Source organism: Rhodamnia argentea, chromosome 1 (genome assembly GCF_020921035.1).
Source record: "Rhodamnia argentea isolate NSW1041297 chromosome 1, ASM2092103v1, whole genome shotgun sequence".
In the NCBI taxonomy this organism is placed as follows: Eukaryota; Viridiplantae; Streptophyta; class Magnoliopsida; order Myrtales; family Myrtaceae; genus Rhodamnia; species Rhodamnia argentea.
Genome location: NC_063150.1, coordinates 3,825,416 through 3,841,726, shown reverse-complemented (window position 1 = coordinate 3,841,726; position 16,311 = coordinate 3,825,416). Strand labels below are relative to the sequence as shown.

The 16,311-nt window shown below is 41.5% G+C and overlaps 1 protein-coding gene across 3 annotated transcripts; it reads left to right on the top strand.

Moving 5' to 3' along the window:
* Window positions 1–2,870: 2,870 nt before the first annotated feature.
* On the top strand, window positions 2,871–5,929 carry LOC115748706. Of its 3 annotated transcripts, none has more exons than XM_030685298.1 (9): window positions 2,871–2,948; window positions 3,126–3,351; window positions 3,517–3,633; window positions 3,833–4,025; window positions 4,754–4,824; window positions 4,899–4,976; window positions 5,208–5,295; window positions 5,426–5,481; window positions 5,581–5,929. In XM_030685298.1, the coding sequence occupies exons 1-9, from the start codon at window positions 2,883–2,885 to the stop codon at window positions 5,655–5,657; spliced, it is 972 nt and encodes a 323-aa protein (XP_030541158.1). In that variant the 5' UTR covers window positions 2,871–2,882; the 3' UTR covers window positions 5,658–5,929. The 3 variants fall into 3 exon arrangements, with proteins under 3 accessions (XP_030541158.1, XP_048135212.1, XP_030541157.1); XM_048279255.1 differs by having other exon boundaries at window positions 3,803–4,025; XM_030685297.1 differs by having other exon boundaries at window positions 3,508–3,633.
* Window positions 5,930–16,311: the final 10,382 nt, after the last annotated feature.

The window sequence follows — 16,311 nt, the reverse complement described above, 5'->3', positions numbered from 1 at the left end:
CCACGTGGTTTGCTGAGGTGGATTTAAGGCACTAATCATCATATTCTTAGCACGAAATCCGAAGTTGTTCATCCGATTCACCTCGATCGCAGCTTGATGGACGATAGTTAAGCTATTCATCATCTCCTTCACTTCACCCGCAAACATTCGCTGTCTCATTGGGATCCGAAGCTATGTATTACCACCCATGGAGAGATGCAATGAACGAGATCCACCAAGTTCATGACTAGAGCCTTTTTTAAAATAAAAAACAAAAAATAAGCCCAAGCCCTCCCTTGAAGCTTCGACAAGGTAAGCCATGTTTCTTCCTTTTCTTTTGTTTTTTCACTTCCGGCACTGTTTATTATTGTCGTAGCCACAGCATCATCGGTGACTCAAGTTTCGAAGCTTCGGGGAGGGGTTTGTTAAAAAAAGAAGGTTCTAGTCGTGAACTTGATGGATCTCGTCCATGGCATCTCTCTAGAGGTGATAATACACAATTTTGGATTCCAGTGAGATAATTGATGTGTGAGGGTGGAGTGAACGAGACGATGAATAGGTTAACTGTTATTCTTCAAGTTGTGAATGAGATAAAGTGGATGGAAAACTTCAAATTCCATGCTAAGAAAATGATGAATAGCGCGTTAAATTCACGTCGCCAAGCCATGTGAATTTCTTGATAATGTGGAATTGCCACGTTAAATAACTAATGGTTCCAAATTTACAAACGCCGGATTTGAGATTTGAGTTAAATTTGGTGATTTTTTATGGGATGAAAAAAAGCTCTAGCTAAAATTGTCATTATACCTAAAGTTGGTGCTTTTTTTTAGACAAAAAAAAAATTTTAGGCCAAAATCGTCATTAGAACTAAAGTTGGTGTTTTCTTAGGGAATTAGCCCTAAATCGGATGAAAAGTTATATCCAGTCAAATTTGATAAAAAAAAAATAATGTATTGCTTTTTTCAAAATGACCCTCGTTATTTCAAACAGTCTTTGTTTTTTCAAATAGCATTTTTTCGGTGTCCATATTGATTTTTGGTGCCACGAGTACAGAGTAGAGAAATACCAAGTAGACCGATTGATTAATGTCATCAAAATGATCATTTTTTTTTCATTATTTGCCCAAAGATGTAAGCCGCTTAAAATACATAGAGATTCAGCCAAAACAGTACTTATAATTGCACGTTTTATATGTCACATACTTCAAATAGTAAATTTTAAATTTGAAAGGTATATTTAATGAGACTCAAAATACTTAAAAGCAGAATAATTGCACGCTTTATAAGTCACGCACTTCAAGTAGTAAATTCTAAATGTCAAAAGTATATTTAATGAGACTAAAATAACCCGATATTCGTTTATATTTTCTGTTTGTGTCCAATTTAATGAGTTAAGCATTACAATCGTCCGATCATGTTAATTTCAAGAACTTTATTGAGAATTGTCACGTTTAGTTTACCATTTGTTACACGCAGAAAAACTTTTTTTTTATTACTATTATGTTCTTCTATTTTGATTTTTTCTGCCTCGTACTTTTCTCAACAAAGGTTTTGTTAATGAACGTCCCTGAAAATTAGTTAAGCTAAAGAGAATTTCACATTTTCTCAAATTCGCGGATTATTCGCTTCATTAGAAAAGTTAACACAATTGAAATTGAGGCGCGTTCTTAAGTAGTTACTCTTATTCCATTATTTGGAATCCAAGAAAGGCGGATCGGTAAACGTTGCGTGCTTTCACATCCTTAGAGAATGCCGCATGTCTCATTAGCGATTTCGTATAATAAAATCCCCCAGAAATGGGAGAACATTTTATGTATGGAACACACTGTTTATGTGGTACGACCGACCAATCACATCACCCACGTGATCTTAAATTCTAGATGCACTCACTTTTCATTGACATGTCTCATTAGGTGTTATTTGTCATTAGTATATCTCAAATGTCGCCAAATTAAGGAGACTCGGATTAAGAATTTTTTTTTTTTACATGTGACACTATAATCCAAATCAGATTATACTCTGTATGGACCCGGTTTTCTGGTTCACTTGCAATGCTACTGTCGGGAATCCCGTGTTCTAGTTTCTGTCCAAATTCAAACTGATCCTTGTATATTAAAGAACTTGTAAGAATACATGTGAAATTATTATGAACAGAATAAATATGCAAGCAGTTAATTTCTGCTCAATTCTTTCCTACCTTTTAAAGCGAAGTAAAAAGTAATTTACCAAATTGCCATTTCCTTACGCATATTATCTCATTATCAACTAAGTCTGATCATTGGAAATCGTTGTTTTTTTTTTTCAGCAAAGCGTGGGCATATTTCTGGTGAAATTTAAATTTATTTTTCACGGAATGGACGTGTTTAATAGGTTAGCATAAACATCAATGGGTTGTTTGATGCTAATAGTGGAGTTGCGACAATCGCTAGTGTTCTTCAAGACAAATCTGGTGTGCTACTTGAAGGATTCGAGGGGAAAAAAAAAATTGAAGCTTTATCGCCTCCACAAACCGAAGTGATGACTCACGTTTGGGATTCAAAATTTTTCAAAATCCAAAAAAAATTTCCGTTCATATTTTTTCCTTCCCTTTCAACATATGACATGACTTAAATCAAGTTGTTCATTTTTATTTGAATAGTTTAATTTGAATAATATCACGCATGTCACGTAAATTCCAATGGGAGGCGGTCCTAATCGTTGAGCAAAAGGCCGGGAAGGCTCTCCCGCTCGAACGAAGTAGCCGTTGAATGGTACGGCACGCCGGACACGTTCTTCAAGAAACGACGCCGCCTCGAGAAAGACGTCTCTCTCATCTGCTCGCAAAAACAAGAAGAAGAAGAAGAAGAAGAAGAAGAAGAAAGCTGAAACTGGTTCCGGCTTCGTATTCTCTGTAACGACGCACAAATGGGACATGCTCCGGCCCCGTGCGACTACGAAGACCTCAGAAATGCTCGGATCCTGGAGAACCAGGTCCCTTCTCTTTCCGATGTCTGTTTTACTTGGTTTTGTCATCATCCGATTTCACGGTCAATAGGTTCCGTCTTGTTGATCTCTTGGAAAAATCGGCCATTTCTCATTTATCCGAGTTAGGGTTTTGACGTTTGGTGTTTCGGTCGTTCGTTTTCGTGATGGATCGGTTTTTCACAGGCTCGGTTGGCGTCTTTGGGACTGCAAAAGACGATTCGCGAACTCCGCTCTCTAGCTTCATCGGCGAAGCCGGTTAGGGAATATCGAAAGAAGGTGTACTCCATCGGTTCATTGCGTCGCTCTGAACGATTGAGCGGGAAGCCTGCTTTGAGAAGTGCTTCAGTGCAGGTGCGTCGGTCGGACCGCTTGATAGGGAGATTTACTGCCGACACAAAGTCGGAGAAAGGTATTGCTATATGAAAAAGGATCTAACTTTCTTGATTCGTTGATTTGAAATGGGTTTTTGGGTTGAGTTTATTGGTTATTTGGAGGTGGAGAGTCATATGCTTTTCGAATAGTTCATCTGACAGTATAATTGATATGGTGTGATCTGCTGTGTGAGCCAAATCAGTTGAAATTAGCCACCTGCGTCGTTCCAATCGGTTGAAACCTATCGCTGCTGAGTTGGTGTCAAAACAACCCACAGCATCAGATTCTCCAAACGGCTCATCCGGATTATCACTCGAAGGTATCACTTGTGGCCTCTTATTTCTTTTTCCTCTCTTGTTTGGCCGACATTTAGGCATGGTATCTTACTTGAGTAGCGAATTAGCGGTGTGCTTTAGCAAGTGTTTCTTGCCTCGCTGAATAAGACTCTTCAGAACAAATCCATTCGTCGTATCTATGCTGAAGCTCAGCTCTTTCTATGAGGGTTAATGAGAAAACAGGGAGTGGCCATGAAGAAGGTGGAGAGTTTTGGTCTACCGGAGGTAAAAGCATCAGGCCTGCCAATAAACCACTGCTGAAACTACAGGGCTTAAAGTATCATCTTTCAGCTGACGCTTCTTCCAGACGTTGCGATAGCAAGGGCAGAGGCAGCATCTATGATCCCCTCTTTGGAATTTCTTGCCATTTCTGCAGGTGCTCCGAGCTTTCACACATTCACGTCGTTCCCACGAATCTCATTTGTAGATGATAAACGGGCAGGACGTGGCACAATGGAGTTCATACTTCACCTTGTCTTAGTAGCCATCTTATTTTGTTGAATTGCCGAAAGGTCATTAAATAGCTGAAAGGCTCTTTTAACAATCACATGGAATTGTTGATGCTAGATCTTAGTTAACCTTAGATCAAGTACATGAGAAGTTACTAAGAAGAAGGTTCATCAGTACCTTTCTTTCTGACTTTGGAGCTGGACCATCTATAGCCTTAGCTGAAGAAGTAGAAGAAACAAGAATCGGAGCCAAAAGTTGCAATTCGAAATGCAGTACTAAACGATAAAGAATTATGCTCTTCATCATATTTCTGCAAGCTACACAGAAAGTATTGGCTTTTATTTATCTGGTTTTGTTATCTTGATTGAAGAGTAATGCTGGAAAAATAACCTCTATCATCAGCAATTTTCCATTAGATAGCGATTGATAACCATTTTGTGGCTTCACTAATCCATCTTAGACGCTTTCGAAAAAATTCATGGGTGGTGGTTGTCATTATTTATTTCTCTCTTTTGGCATGATGTGCACATTTTTTCCATGGTTATAGTGAATGTACCATGAAGTTGCTCTTGTGAATGGTGTAATGTAACAATGAAGCCATTATTCTATGATTGAGTGAAGAAATAGCTGCTAACAAAAGCTGCAAAAAAGCAGGCAGAAGAAATTGTGCGGTGAAGAAGATTGCAAACGGTGCGGTGATCTTGACATGGATGAACCATGTATAGGTCAGTTAGGACTTGATGCATTCTCAAAAGCCAAGAATTCCCATGGTTTGTAAGGTTTTCCATGTCTCATGCAGGAAAGACAGATTGCTCAGTTTGTCATTCTGCCATCGGTGTTCTGTGCCGTGGCTGTCTCAAGGTTAGATATGGCGAGGGTAAGATGCTGCTGTGGAAAGTTGAAGTAAAAAGAAGTCGTAAAATCTTGGCTAATAGCTATTGTGTTTGAAAGGAATAATGTGCTAATAGATAAATGTACTATCACTGCGATTATAAGAGATATACTTGTCTTTTTGTTGGTTCTGCCAAAAACTGGCATTTTCATGCACTGAGCTTTTTAACTGCTGCCGAGCATGCAAACTATTTCCTAAAGTCTCCCTATGTTTCAGAGATGGAGGAAGTAAGAGAAAATAAAGATTGGATGTGCCCTCACTGCGTTGAAGCAACTGGATCAAATCCATACTGGATATGCAATAGGTAGACTTTTATCGGTTATTCACTTGCCACTTTGGAATCCTCTCTTGCTGACGAAATTTAAGGTTCTGTGCATTTGCCATTTTCATTATGCTTGATACTAAATTCACCTGTTGCCTTCATGTCTTGGAAGTTCAATATGCTTGAAGAAGCAAAATAGGGCGCCGACAGGAATTGCAGTATACAGAGGTATTGACAGCTACTCTCCTGCTCATCTATGATCTTGTTGTACTCTGTTACAGCTCTTATCACTGACTTCTCACGATGGAATTCCCATTGCAATCAAAGCTCGGGCAATGGGATACAAGTCCGTGGCACATCTTCTAATGGACGAGCTCCAACGAGCCGCAAAGCGCAAGCGATGATGGCGTGACGGGCCTCGCAAAGCGATGGATTCTGAGGTCAAATTGCGGAGAAAGACCAGTAACATGAGAGCCTGGCTAGAACATTTTGGCGATCGCCTTGTGTTTTGGATCACATTTAAGTTAAGACAGCTGTGCACTCTACAATGAAAGGATGGTCCTAGCACTGCTGTAACCAGCTTAAACCGTTTTTGGCTTTTTCACCTTGATTTTGTTATTTTACGAACATTATCTTCTCGATCCCTTTCTCAATGCTAAGGTGAAATTTGATGAAAGCCTATCATCAGCACAAAGAAAGAAGAAAGAGAACTTCTTTTGGTGTCAGGGAAGCCTCTCAGACAGAGGAGATGTAACTTTGCTGCGTAGAAACAGACTTTTTTGATTTGTGGAAAATAGGAAATGCTTCTTTGTTGACTTCTTCGGAAAGCGACCTTTCAGAATATATGATCACCAAATTGCAAATAAATAAATTATAAATGCCTATTTAAATTTTCACTAAATATATTATAAATGAATATTTAAGTTTTACTATTGATGACAATTTTTACAGAAAATGTTTATAATTATGCAATAACAATTGACCACATAAGCCTTCCCTTTGTCTATGGTCAAACCACAGTCTAGGAGAGCAATGTCTGGTGGCGGTTCCCACTCTATAATCGGAAATTGCCCACTAAGGTTTGGTTCCGAAAAATTGGAATCGGGAATCGCCCGTTGGTTACATGGATCCACCCGAGAACAGGACCGTTGGTCCGGTCCGGTTTCTAGATGGGTCCATGAAACCAGTTTCACCAAACTTTATCGACCAAATGAACATTGAAAATTAGGGATTTGGTGAGTAGATTGAAGATTAGGGATTTGTACTAATAGCAAATGGAGGTGAACGAGAGCAAGAGAGCGTGGCGATGAATGGCCGGAAGCGAGGCCGCGAGTTGAGGCCGTGAGTCAATGGGAGTCGAGAGACGAGGATGGAGACGAAGAGACCGATTTGAGAGTAAGACACTGAAAGTTTGAGATGAGAGAGAATAGAGATCGAAATGTGGGTGAGATTTTGAGACGGGATGAGCGAGTTTCAATTTAGGGATTTATGATTTTTTTTAAATAAATTATATATTTTACATATATTACTAGTCCAGTCCACTTGAAATCAGGAACCAGTTCCGGGTAATTCCCGATTCTTTTGCACTCGTAGTAAAATATGGGATTTGAGCGCTTCAAGTGGCTCTAAGGATCCATATTGAGAAGCTAGGCTGAAATTGATTGGCAATCCTCGGCGAGATAGAGCTAAAATATTGGATTGGTCGGACGTCAGCCACCAAAGCATTACAAATGTCCGGGATTTCCTAGTCTAGTGTCCCGGTCCGAAGGTTTTTAAGCTCGACCGTGAACCATGCTAAAAGAATGGACACCTCTCTTGAGTACTTTAGAATATTCCTAAGGGTGGGCGATATGTAAATTTACCGCATTCTAGAGAATTCCTTGTGTGACTGGTATATAGAGAGGTGTACTCTCGTTAGTAGATAAGGAGGTGCAATCTCTACTATTAGATCGAGAAGAGATCTATGATTGTAATTTATGGAGTATTTGTATATACAGGACTAGGGGCCTTCTCTCTCATTTGTATATGTCACAATTAAAAAGAAATCCAGAGTTGCTCTCTCGAGTGTTTGTGCCTCTACGATTCTTGTGAGCGTGTGCGAGTAAAGATTGACTTGGGAAGGGCGGCACGGGTGCGAGAAGCTAGGATCGATCGGGAAAACATATATGACTGAAGCATTAGCCTTAGTGAATTGTCAGTTGGTTTGATTCTTTTTGGCTCTATTTATATTGACGGACTAGATTAAAAAGAGCCATTACTATATCAGAAACTGCAGAGGAAAGGATAGTGTTAATTGACACAAGAGAGCTGTTATTCAATCAAGTGGACACAGTACTAAAATGAACAGCTATATTTCAGCAAAACTAAATTGCGTGATATAGTAGAAATGATCGGCACGTGAGCAGACAAAAGGAAGCAACCTGTTGCAGATGCACAAATTTGAATATATTCTCTGATCATCTCTCCCGACGGATTGAACCGGCGTCGGCGGGTTCACATTCTTACAATCTCCGGTGTAGCTGTCGGTATGAGCTTCAAGCTCCACGAGTTCGAGGAAGCGAGTTGCACGCTGAGAGCACCGGTACTTGCTGCTCCGGATGCTCACAGACATTATGCTTTATCTAAGTTCTTGGCGAAGAACCAGGCGTCTCAAGAGATATAGAATTTGTCCTTCACCTCAAGAGACTTCTTACCATTTCTGAGATACAACTTATTTTGCATGACCGTGATTTGCTTTTATTAAAATTTTGAAACAGGTTTGTCCTTAAGATAATTACAATTGACCATAAAATGAATTGATATATTAATTGTTGATATATATAAATATATATATGACCTATCAACTAATATTATTAATATACATTAATAATATTAATAATAAAATTTTCATATGAATTATTAACATGCAGTAATTAATATTGTCATTTTCATGGACAACATATGCTCTCAAATAAACATACTAAGCATATGTTTAAATCATGGCAATTTTGAATTGCGACACTACAATCCACGATTTTGAATATGAAATGGAGTCTACCATATGTAGAGCGCCTGTATTCGGCCGAATTTCGAGTGGATCCAGGAATTAGTGGACGGTTCCCGAGAACCTGCCTACCTTGAAATTGAGCAACCCTAGCCATGCGTGCCCAAGCAATGATGGCATTTCAAGTTTCTAATTGGTTGGAATCAATTGAAGGCGGCATAAGATTATATGACCCAAGTTTTCCGGTTCGCTTGGTGTTGTCAATCCCGTGTTTTAGTTTCTCTCCAAATTCAAATAGATTTAGCGTATATTAAAAAACTTGTAAGAATATTTGTTAAATTATTATTAATAGAAGAAATACGCAAGTAGTTAATTTCCGTTCAATTCTTTCCTCCTTTTTAAAGGGAAGTAAAAGTATCTTTCCCTACCACGAGGGTTTTCTCTCTACTGATCGCAGTAGGCCACCTCTTTCCAGCTGCTTCTTCATCCTTCGCTCCTTCCTCCCTACTTCCAATTTCACGATGGCCAGCCCCACTTTCCATCAGCTGCTGACTCGCTTCTCATGCGACATCACCTGAAACTATTATTGTCTTCCCAATCACTCTGTATTCTGCTCCGGCTTCTTCAACACAGACAGCTGCTTCTTCAACTCGGCTAGCTGCTTCTTTCTCCTTTAAGCTAATGGCTGACTCTGACGACGCTGCGACCCGGCTTGCAAACATCTGCACACAGCTAGGTAAATTAATGACAAAAAAGGATAAGGCCAATATCTCAGAGGAAGTTATTGAATTGTCACCAGCTACCCTAGTTGGCAAACTGTTCAACAATCCGTCTGTGAATTTTACTGCCTTCCAAACAGCCCTGAAAAAGGCTTGGAGGACGGATAGGGTTACCATTACTCCGCAAGAGAATGGACTATACAGTTTTGCCTTTGATATGGAGCAAGAAATGGAGCGGATTTTAGCAACTGGACCTTGGTCCTTTGCCAACCATTTGCTGTTGCTACAGAAGAGTAATCCTCATACTCCACCCCTAGGCTATGAGTTTAAAACCTGTGCATTTTGGATCCGTATTCTTGGATTACCCCTAGGATGGCAGTCTCATAGTATCGTGGAACGCATAATGGGCAATGTGGGGCAAGTTCTCCAGGTTAAATTGGAGCCTCGATCCCCCTCATCTCCTCTCACAATCAAGGCTCGAGTGGTTCTGTCTCTCGATGCAGAACTTCAAGTATCATGGTCTACAGCGATGGTTGGATTTTAAATATGAGCGTCTTCCGACATATTGCTACTCCTGTGGTCACATAGGGCATTACGCCTCCTTCTGTCCATTTATCCCATATGACGAGGACCGTTTTTCCAACTTTACAGCTAGTTGCTATGGAAGTTGGATGAAGGTTGAATCAGACGACCATAGTCCTTTTTGGAAAGCTTTTTATAATATCCAGCAGGCATCATCTCAACCAACTCAGCCAGTGAGGTCCCAATCTCCTTCAGATTCTATGTTTCCACAGCTGGTAGGTCCCCCAAACACTGTTCCAATTCCCACGCAGCTATCCACCTCTATTCCCCCACCAGCCCAACCCCTATGTACTGAACATCCTATAACCCCTTATCCTGTACTTTCTAAGATCGGTACAGCTCTCACCACACTAAGTGATTGTCCCTCTCCTTCACTTTCGCCTCACTCACCGCCTAGCTTTCCTGCCATTTCAGCGATAGCTGAGCTCCCATCCACATGCCACCCTATAACAGTGAAGAAACCTACCAGGAAACAGAAAGGGAAGAGTATTGCAGGTGCCTCCTCCAAAAAACCTCGTCGTTATGCTCCCTACGGGGCTGCTCACTTCCCCGGTTCTCTGGAGGACCAGTCTCACTTGATCGACACTCCTGTTACTCAGGAGGTGGACTTCTCACGGGCTTTGGTAGCTAGCCCTAATAAGCTACCAAGTACCTCATGACTATTTTGTGTTGGAACTGTCAAGGGCTGGGCAATCCCTTGACGGTTCACGAGCTGCGGGCTTTGGTGGCCCGGGATAGGCCCAACATGGTTTTTCTCATGGAGACGAAGCAGCCGGATGCGGTTCTATCTCGTCACAGGAGAAGACTCCATTTTTTGAATGGTTTTACTGTGGCCCCCCTTGGCACGGCGGGAGGTCTTGCAGTTTTTTGGTCGGATACGGCCTCTGTACATATTATATCCGCATCCGATATGTATATTCATCTTTCTTATGTGGATCATGATAGCCAGCTGCCTATGGAGATCACTTTTGTACATGCCCCCAACTCTTTCTCAGCTCGTTTAATGCTCTGGAGAGAACTACAACGAATCCAGGAATCAGTCCAACTTCCGTGGCTTTGTGTGGGTGATTTTAATGAAATACTATATGGCTGGGAAAAGGTTGGAGGCCGCGCTCCGGAGAATTTTCGTCTGTCTGCTTTTCGAGATTTCATCACGGCTTGTTCCCTTATGGAGGCAGAGTGCCAGGGATGTGCGTACACCTGGTCAAACAACCGGAATGGATCGGAACTCATAAAAGAAAAACTTGATCGGGCTTTTTGTTCCCTCGACTGGCGCCTACAATGCTTACAGGCTGAAGTTTATGCGCTTCCTGCAGTAGGCTCGGACCATAGCCCTCTACTTATTAATCTCTTGCCACATCTAGGACCTCGTCTTCGCCAGTTCAAGTACGAGGCCTTCTGGAATGATGACCCAGATTGTGTTCGTGTAGTGAAACAGGCTTGGCAAGCCCGCTCTTCTGTTCCAGAGTCTTGCCCACTTAAACTTCAGCGCACTGCTCATCAACTTGCCCGATGGAGTCGATCTCGATTTCCTAATGCTCGTCTTGCCATTGCGCAGCTTAAGGAGGAACTTCAAAGTCTTACTAATAAGACTGATGGCTCCCCTGAGGCACTAGCTCGAGTCGCTTATATCAAGGGTCGGTTAGATGAATTGTGGCGTCAGGAAGAGCAATATTGGGGCTTACGTTCAAGGATTCAGTGGCTTGCATTTGGGGACCGAAATACTCGTTTTTTCCATGCCACGACAATTCAACGGAGACACCGCAACCAGCTTTCTGTCATTAAAACTGCTAACGGTACTTGGATTCGAGATGGGCCACGGCTTCAGGCTTATATCCATTCCTTCTTTAACGATGTATATCAAACTCGAGGTTCTCGTCGGTATGATCCTATTCTAAGGTATTGCCCTGCCGTTATTACTGACTCTATGAACCATTCATTGCTTCAGCCTGCTACTTTGGAAGAGGTCCATGCAGCCGTTTTTCAATTAGGCAAATCCAAGGCACCTGGTCCTGACGGTTTGAGTGGTCAGTTTTATCATCATCATTGGGAGACAATTCAGTATGATATCCTTGCCATGGTAAATGCTTTTCTAACTACAGGTGTCTTATCGGAGCATTTAAATCGTACCCACATCATGCTGATTCCTAAGGTGCTACATCCTGAGAGCCTAGACCAGTATCGCCCTATCAGCCTCTGCAATTTCTCCTACAAATTATGCTCCAAGGTGCTTGCAAATCGATTGAAACCTCTTTTGCCTCAGATCGTAGCCCCCGAGCAGAGTGCCTTCGTCACTGGTCGCCAGATTCAGGATAACATCCTTATTGTGCAGGAGGTGCTCCATCAACTTCGGGTACGTCATAGGATGAAAAAATTCCAAGCTGTACTAAAACTAGATATGTCTAAGGCCTACGATCGTGTTGAATGGGATTTTCTAGAGGACTGTCTACTTACTATGGGCTTTTCCTCTCGATGGGTTTCTTGGATTATGGAATGCGTTCGTACAGTCACTTTCAGTATTAAATTGAACGGCACTCAGCTTCCTTACTTCCAACCAACAAGAGGCTTGCGCCAAGGAGATCCGCTTTCACCGTATCTTTTCATCTTGGTCTCCAACATCCTTTCTTCTATGTTAACTCAAGCAGTACAGGATGGCAGTTTCACAGGCATTACCTTCAATCGCCATTGTCCCACTCTTTCACATCTCCTCTTCGCTGATGATGCAATATTCTTTCTAGATGGGAAACTCTCTGAGTGCCAGAGTTTGGCTCATATCTTGCATCAATATTGCTACGCGTCGGGCCAGGAGATCAACCTCAATAAATCAGGCATTTTCTTCAGCTTGGGCTGCCCACCGTCCTTACGTTCTACATTGGTGGCTGAATTACGGGTCCCAGGGATTACTCATACAGGGAAGTATTTGGGCTTGCCTTCAGATTGGGGTCAGACTAAAAAACAGCTTTTCTCTTGGATATTGGCCAAAGTCCATAGCAAGCTTGAAGGGTGGAAAGATAAATTGTTCTCAATGGCTGGAAAGGAAATATTAATTAAAGCAGTCATTCAGGCCATACCTCAGTATGCCATGACAGTTTTCAAAATTCCGCTTTCTGTGTGCCGAGCCATCCAAAGACGGATTAGCCTTTTTTGGTGGAAAAACAGCGAAGCTAAATCTGGCCTTCACTGGAAAAGCTGGGATCTCCTCACTCGGGATAAGAAAGAGGGAGGATTGGGGTTTCGTGATCTTATTCACTTTAACAAGGCAATGTTAGGTAAAACTGCATGGAGGCTACACTCAGCTTCTTCTAACTTATGGGCAATTTTATTTAAAGGTTTATACTTTCCTCAGACATCCTTTTGGGAGGCACGTAAGGGTAACCGCCCTTCATGGGGTTGGCAAAGCATTCTCGCAGGTCGGGACCTAATCGCCCCCCATGTCCGTTGGCAAGTTGGTAATGGCCAACACATTCGTATCTATTCCGATAGGTGGCTACCCTCGGGTTTCATTCAGGGACAGCCGCAGTCAGGAGTTCCTTCTTTGGTTGCAGCCCTTATTACTTCATCGGCACAATGGGATACTACCCTAATTTCATCTTTATTTCCTCCCGCAACTGCTACTGAGATTCTCGCTATTCCCCTAAACCCATTATTGCCCGAAGATAAACTCATCTGGACGTTACATCACACCGGCCTCTATACAGTTAAGTCTTCCTACAAGCAATCCTACTCAGCCTCCCCATGTCAACCATCAACTGCACCATCTTCTTCCTATCAACGACCCCCCACTTTATGGTCAACTCTTTGGAAACTACCCATCCCCCCAAAAATCAAGCATTTTCTTTGGCGAGTTTCCCAAGATGCATTGCCTACTGCTGTGAACTTAATGAAGAGGAAGATCTTACCAGATTCTTCTTGTGCCATATGCCGTCGAGCTCCTGAAACCCTCGAGCATCTCCTGCTCCTATGCACTTGGACAAAAAAGGTGTGGCAGGATCAGCAACTTAATCTAAAAATTATCCCACGAACAATCACAAGAATTGAAGACTGGCTTTTACAGATGTTGTCTGGGTGCTCTCAGTCATCTCGGCCTTCTAACGCTATCATTGCCCACACCCTCTGGCAAATTTGGAAGGCACGGAACCAATTCATTTTTCGACAACAGCCTCCCAATCAATGGCATGTTCTACAAGCAGCAAACGCGAATAATCTCAGCTTCTTGCGATGGCACACTCAAGCTACTCGAGTGAATGACGGACAGAGCAATCCAACGAATCAGGGACAGAGGTGTTCTGATTTACCTGTTTTGTGGATTCCTCCTCCAGAGGGAACAAAGAAATTGAATGTGGATGGATCGCTCGTTCTTGGTGAGAAAACTGGCGCGGTGGCTGGCCTCCTACGAGATTCGCAAGGTCGTTGTTTGGATGGATTTGCTCTAACAGTAGCTGCTTCAGATCCAGAACAAATTGAGGCTATTGCCTGCCGTGAGGCTCTTCGTCTATGCGTTAACCGCCAACTTCGTGATCCGGTTGTTGTCGAATCTGATTGTAGTAATGTGGTTGCTGCTCTTCGACATCTTCAACGATCGCCTCGTTCCATCGATGACGCCCTCTCTCTTCAGACAACGTGTACGTCATCTCCTATTCTGCAGGAATGTATTCTGCTATTGGACCGGGTTATGACCTCAGTGTCGTTTGGGCAAATGCCCACGCACTGCAAATCAGGCCGCGCATTGGTTGGGCCAGGCCCAGAGGCACGGCGTTTTACCTTGCAACTGGCTCTTATACCCACCCCCTGTACTTAAGGTCCTCCTTTGCTCGGAGGCCCACTTCTCTTGTAACTTGACTTAATGTTTGTTTCTAATAAAACGTGCCTTTGATCAAAAAAAAAAAAAAGGGAAGTAAAAAGTAATTTACCAAATTGCCATTTCCTTTCCGATATTATCTCATTATCAAAGCGTAGGCATATTTCTGGTGAAATTTAAACTTACTTTTCACGAATTTGATGTGTTTAATAGGTTAGCATAATTATTTAAAGCTAAAATTAGATCTAGTTTTCTAATTTCAGCAACTTACCATCATTTGTACGAAACAATTTGCATATAACGTAGGAAGCAGTTTTGCATATGTGCTAAAGCATTACTTAAATATATTGTCGGTGCAAATGAATAGTACTCAAGGTCTAAAAAGCCTTTTTATGCAAGTGGACAACACGTAGTAAGAAAATGAACAACTATCACACTACAATTTCAGGGAAAACTAGAAATCTCCGAAGCTCGATCCAGAAAGCCCGAGGAGAGCTTCCATCCGTAGCAAAACAGCGGAAGCGAAGAACAATGCGAGGAATCGCAAACGCACGAGAATCGAATAGCAACATGTCCGTCCCGTCGCCAGACCGTTCAAACGAGGCTTGTTGATTCTATCCTAGAATGCAAATCTAAATTAACTCATTGTAAAATTAATAAAACGTGAGAATATCTACATGATTTTAATTTAAGAATGTAATTTTTTTTTATCTAAAATGCAATGCAATATCTTTTAGAATTTTAAATATTACGCAATAAAATATTTATTCTAAAGATATTATGCCTATCAAATCAAATGGATGTCTTAACCGATTTTTGAAAATATTCCGCTATATTTGAATCCAATCTTTAATCCATAATCTTACGGTTAACGATTGAATTCAAATCATTGCTCGTGTGGCAAGTTGTGGATTAGGAAAAGAAAATTTTCCTAATCAACCCGTATCTATAAAAGAGATATCCACTTTTATGCAATATGCTCAATATGCAATATATATTTAAAAATATGCAGAATTTTTCAAATAAGACAATCAAGTATTCTAATTAAAAAATAAAATAAAAAAATTAGAATTTCTACCATATCAGAAGATTGAACCGATATCGGCTCGATCTTGCGGATCAACGGATTGGCTTGATGGAACTTAGCGCGAGATTGGACAAGGGTTAACCCGGCCACGGATGGTGGTTCTCGGTGAATTGTCTTGCGTTTGTGGTGATGGCGAAGACCGTATGTGTGCTCGAGGAAGGACTCACCAGAATTGACAGTATCATAGAACTCCAAAATCCCACCGCCTGCTATATCTTTAGTTGGGTCGACCGGTGCATCAAGCCAAAGACGCCTATGGTGACGTCACTCGCAAGTAGGAGGCAATAAACCACCAGCAAAGAGGATCTGCGGAACTCCGGTGTGCTCCTCGATGTGCGCTTGAGAGATATACAAACGAGGGAGAAGGCCCCCAGCCCTATATATACAAATACTTCATAAATTACAATCATAAATCTCTTTTTCGATCTAACGGTGGAGATTGCACCTCCTTATCTACTAACGAGAGTACACCTCGCTATATACCAGTCACACAACGAACTAATGCGATAAATTTACATATTGCCCACCCTTAGGAATATTCTAAAGTATTCAAGAGAGATGTCCATTCTTTTATCAAATAAGTGGAAGAGCATAACTTTTAAGAGAAAGGAGAAGAAAACTTCTTTTGGTGTTAAGGAAGCCTCTTAAACAGAGGAGATGTGACTTTGCTGCATAGAAGCAGACTTTCAATTTGCTGGCAATTCAAGTTTTCCCCACGAAATCTTTTGTTGATTTGTGAAAAATAAGGAAAAAAGGAAATGCTTCTTAATTTGCAAAATCGAATCTCTTCTCCAAACACCTAAGGAGAAAAAAAGCCTAACTCCTTTTTTTTTCTTTTTTTCATAACTTCTCCGGAAACTGACCTTTTTGAATTGATGACTGTGGAATC

What these genes read in the sequence shown, in the direction of transcription:
- LOC115748706 (XM_048279255.1), top strand. Translation starts at nt 2,883, where the DNA reads ATGGGACATGCTCCGGCCCCGTGCGACTACGAAGACCTCAGAAATGCT. An exon ending in CAAGGTTAGATATGGCGAGG is followed by an intron (nt 4,977 to 5,207) that starts GTAAGATGCTGC and finishes CCTATGTTTCAG; the next exon opens with AGATGGAGGAAGTAAGAGAA. An exon ending in AGGAATTGCAGTATACAGAG is followed by an intron (nt 5,482 to 5,580) that starts GTATTGACAGCT and finishes TTGCAATCAAAG; the next exon opens with CTCGGGCAATGGGATACAAG.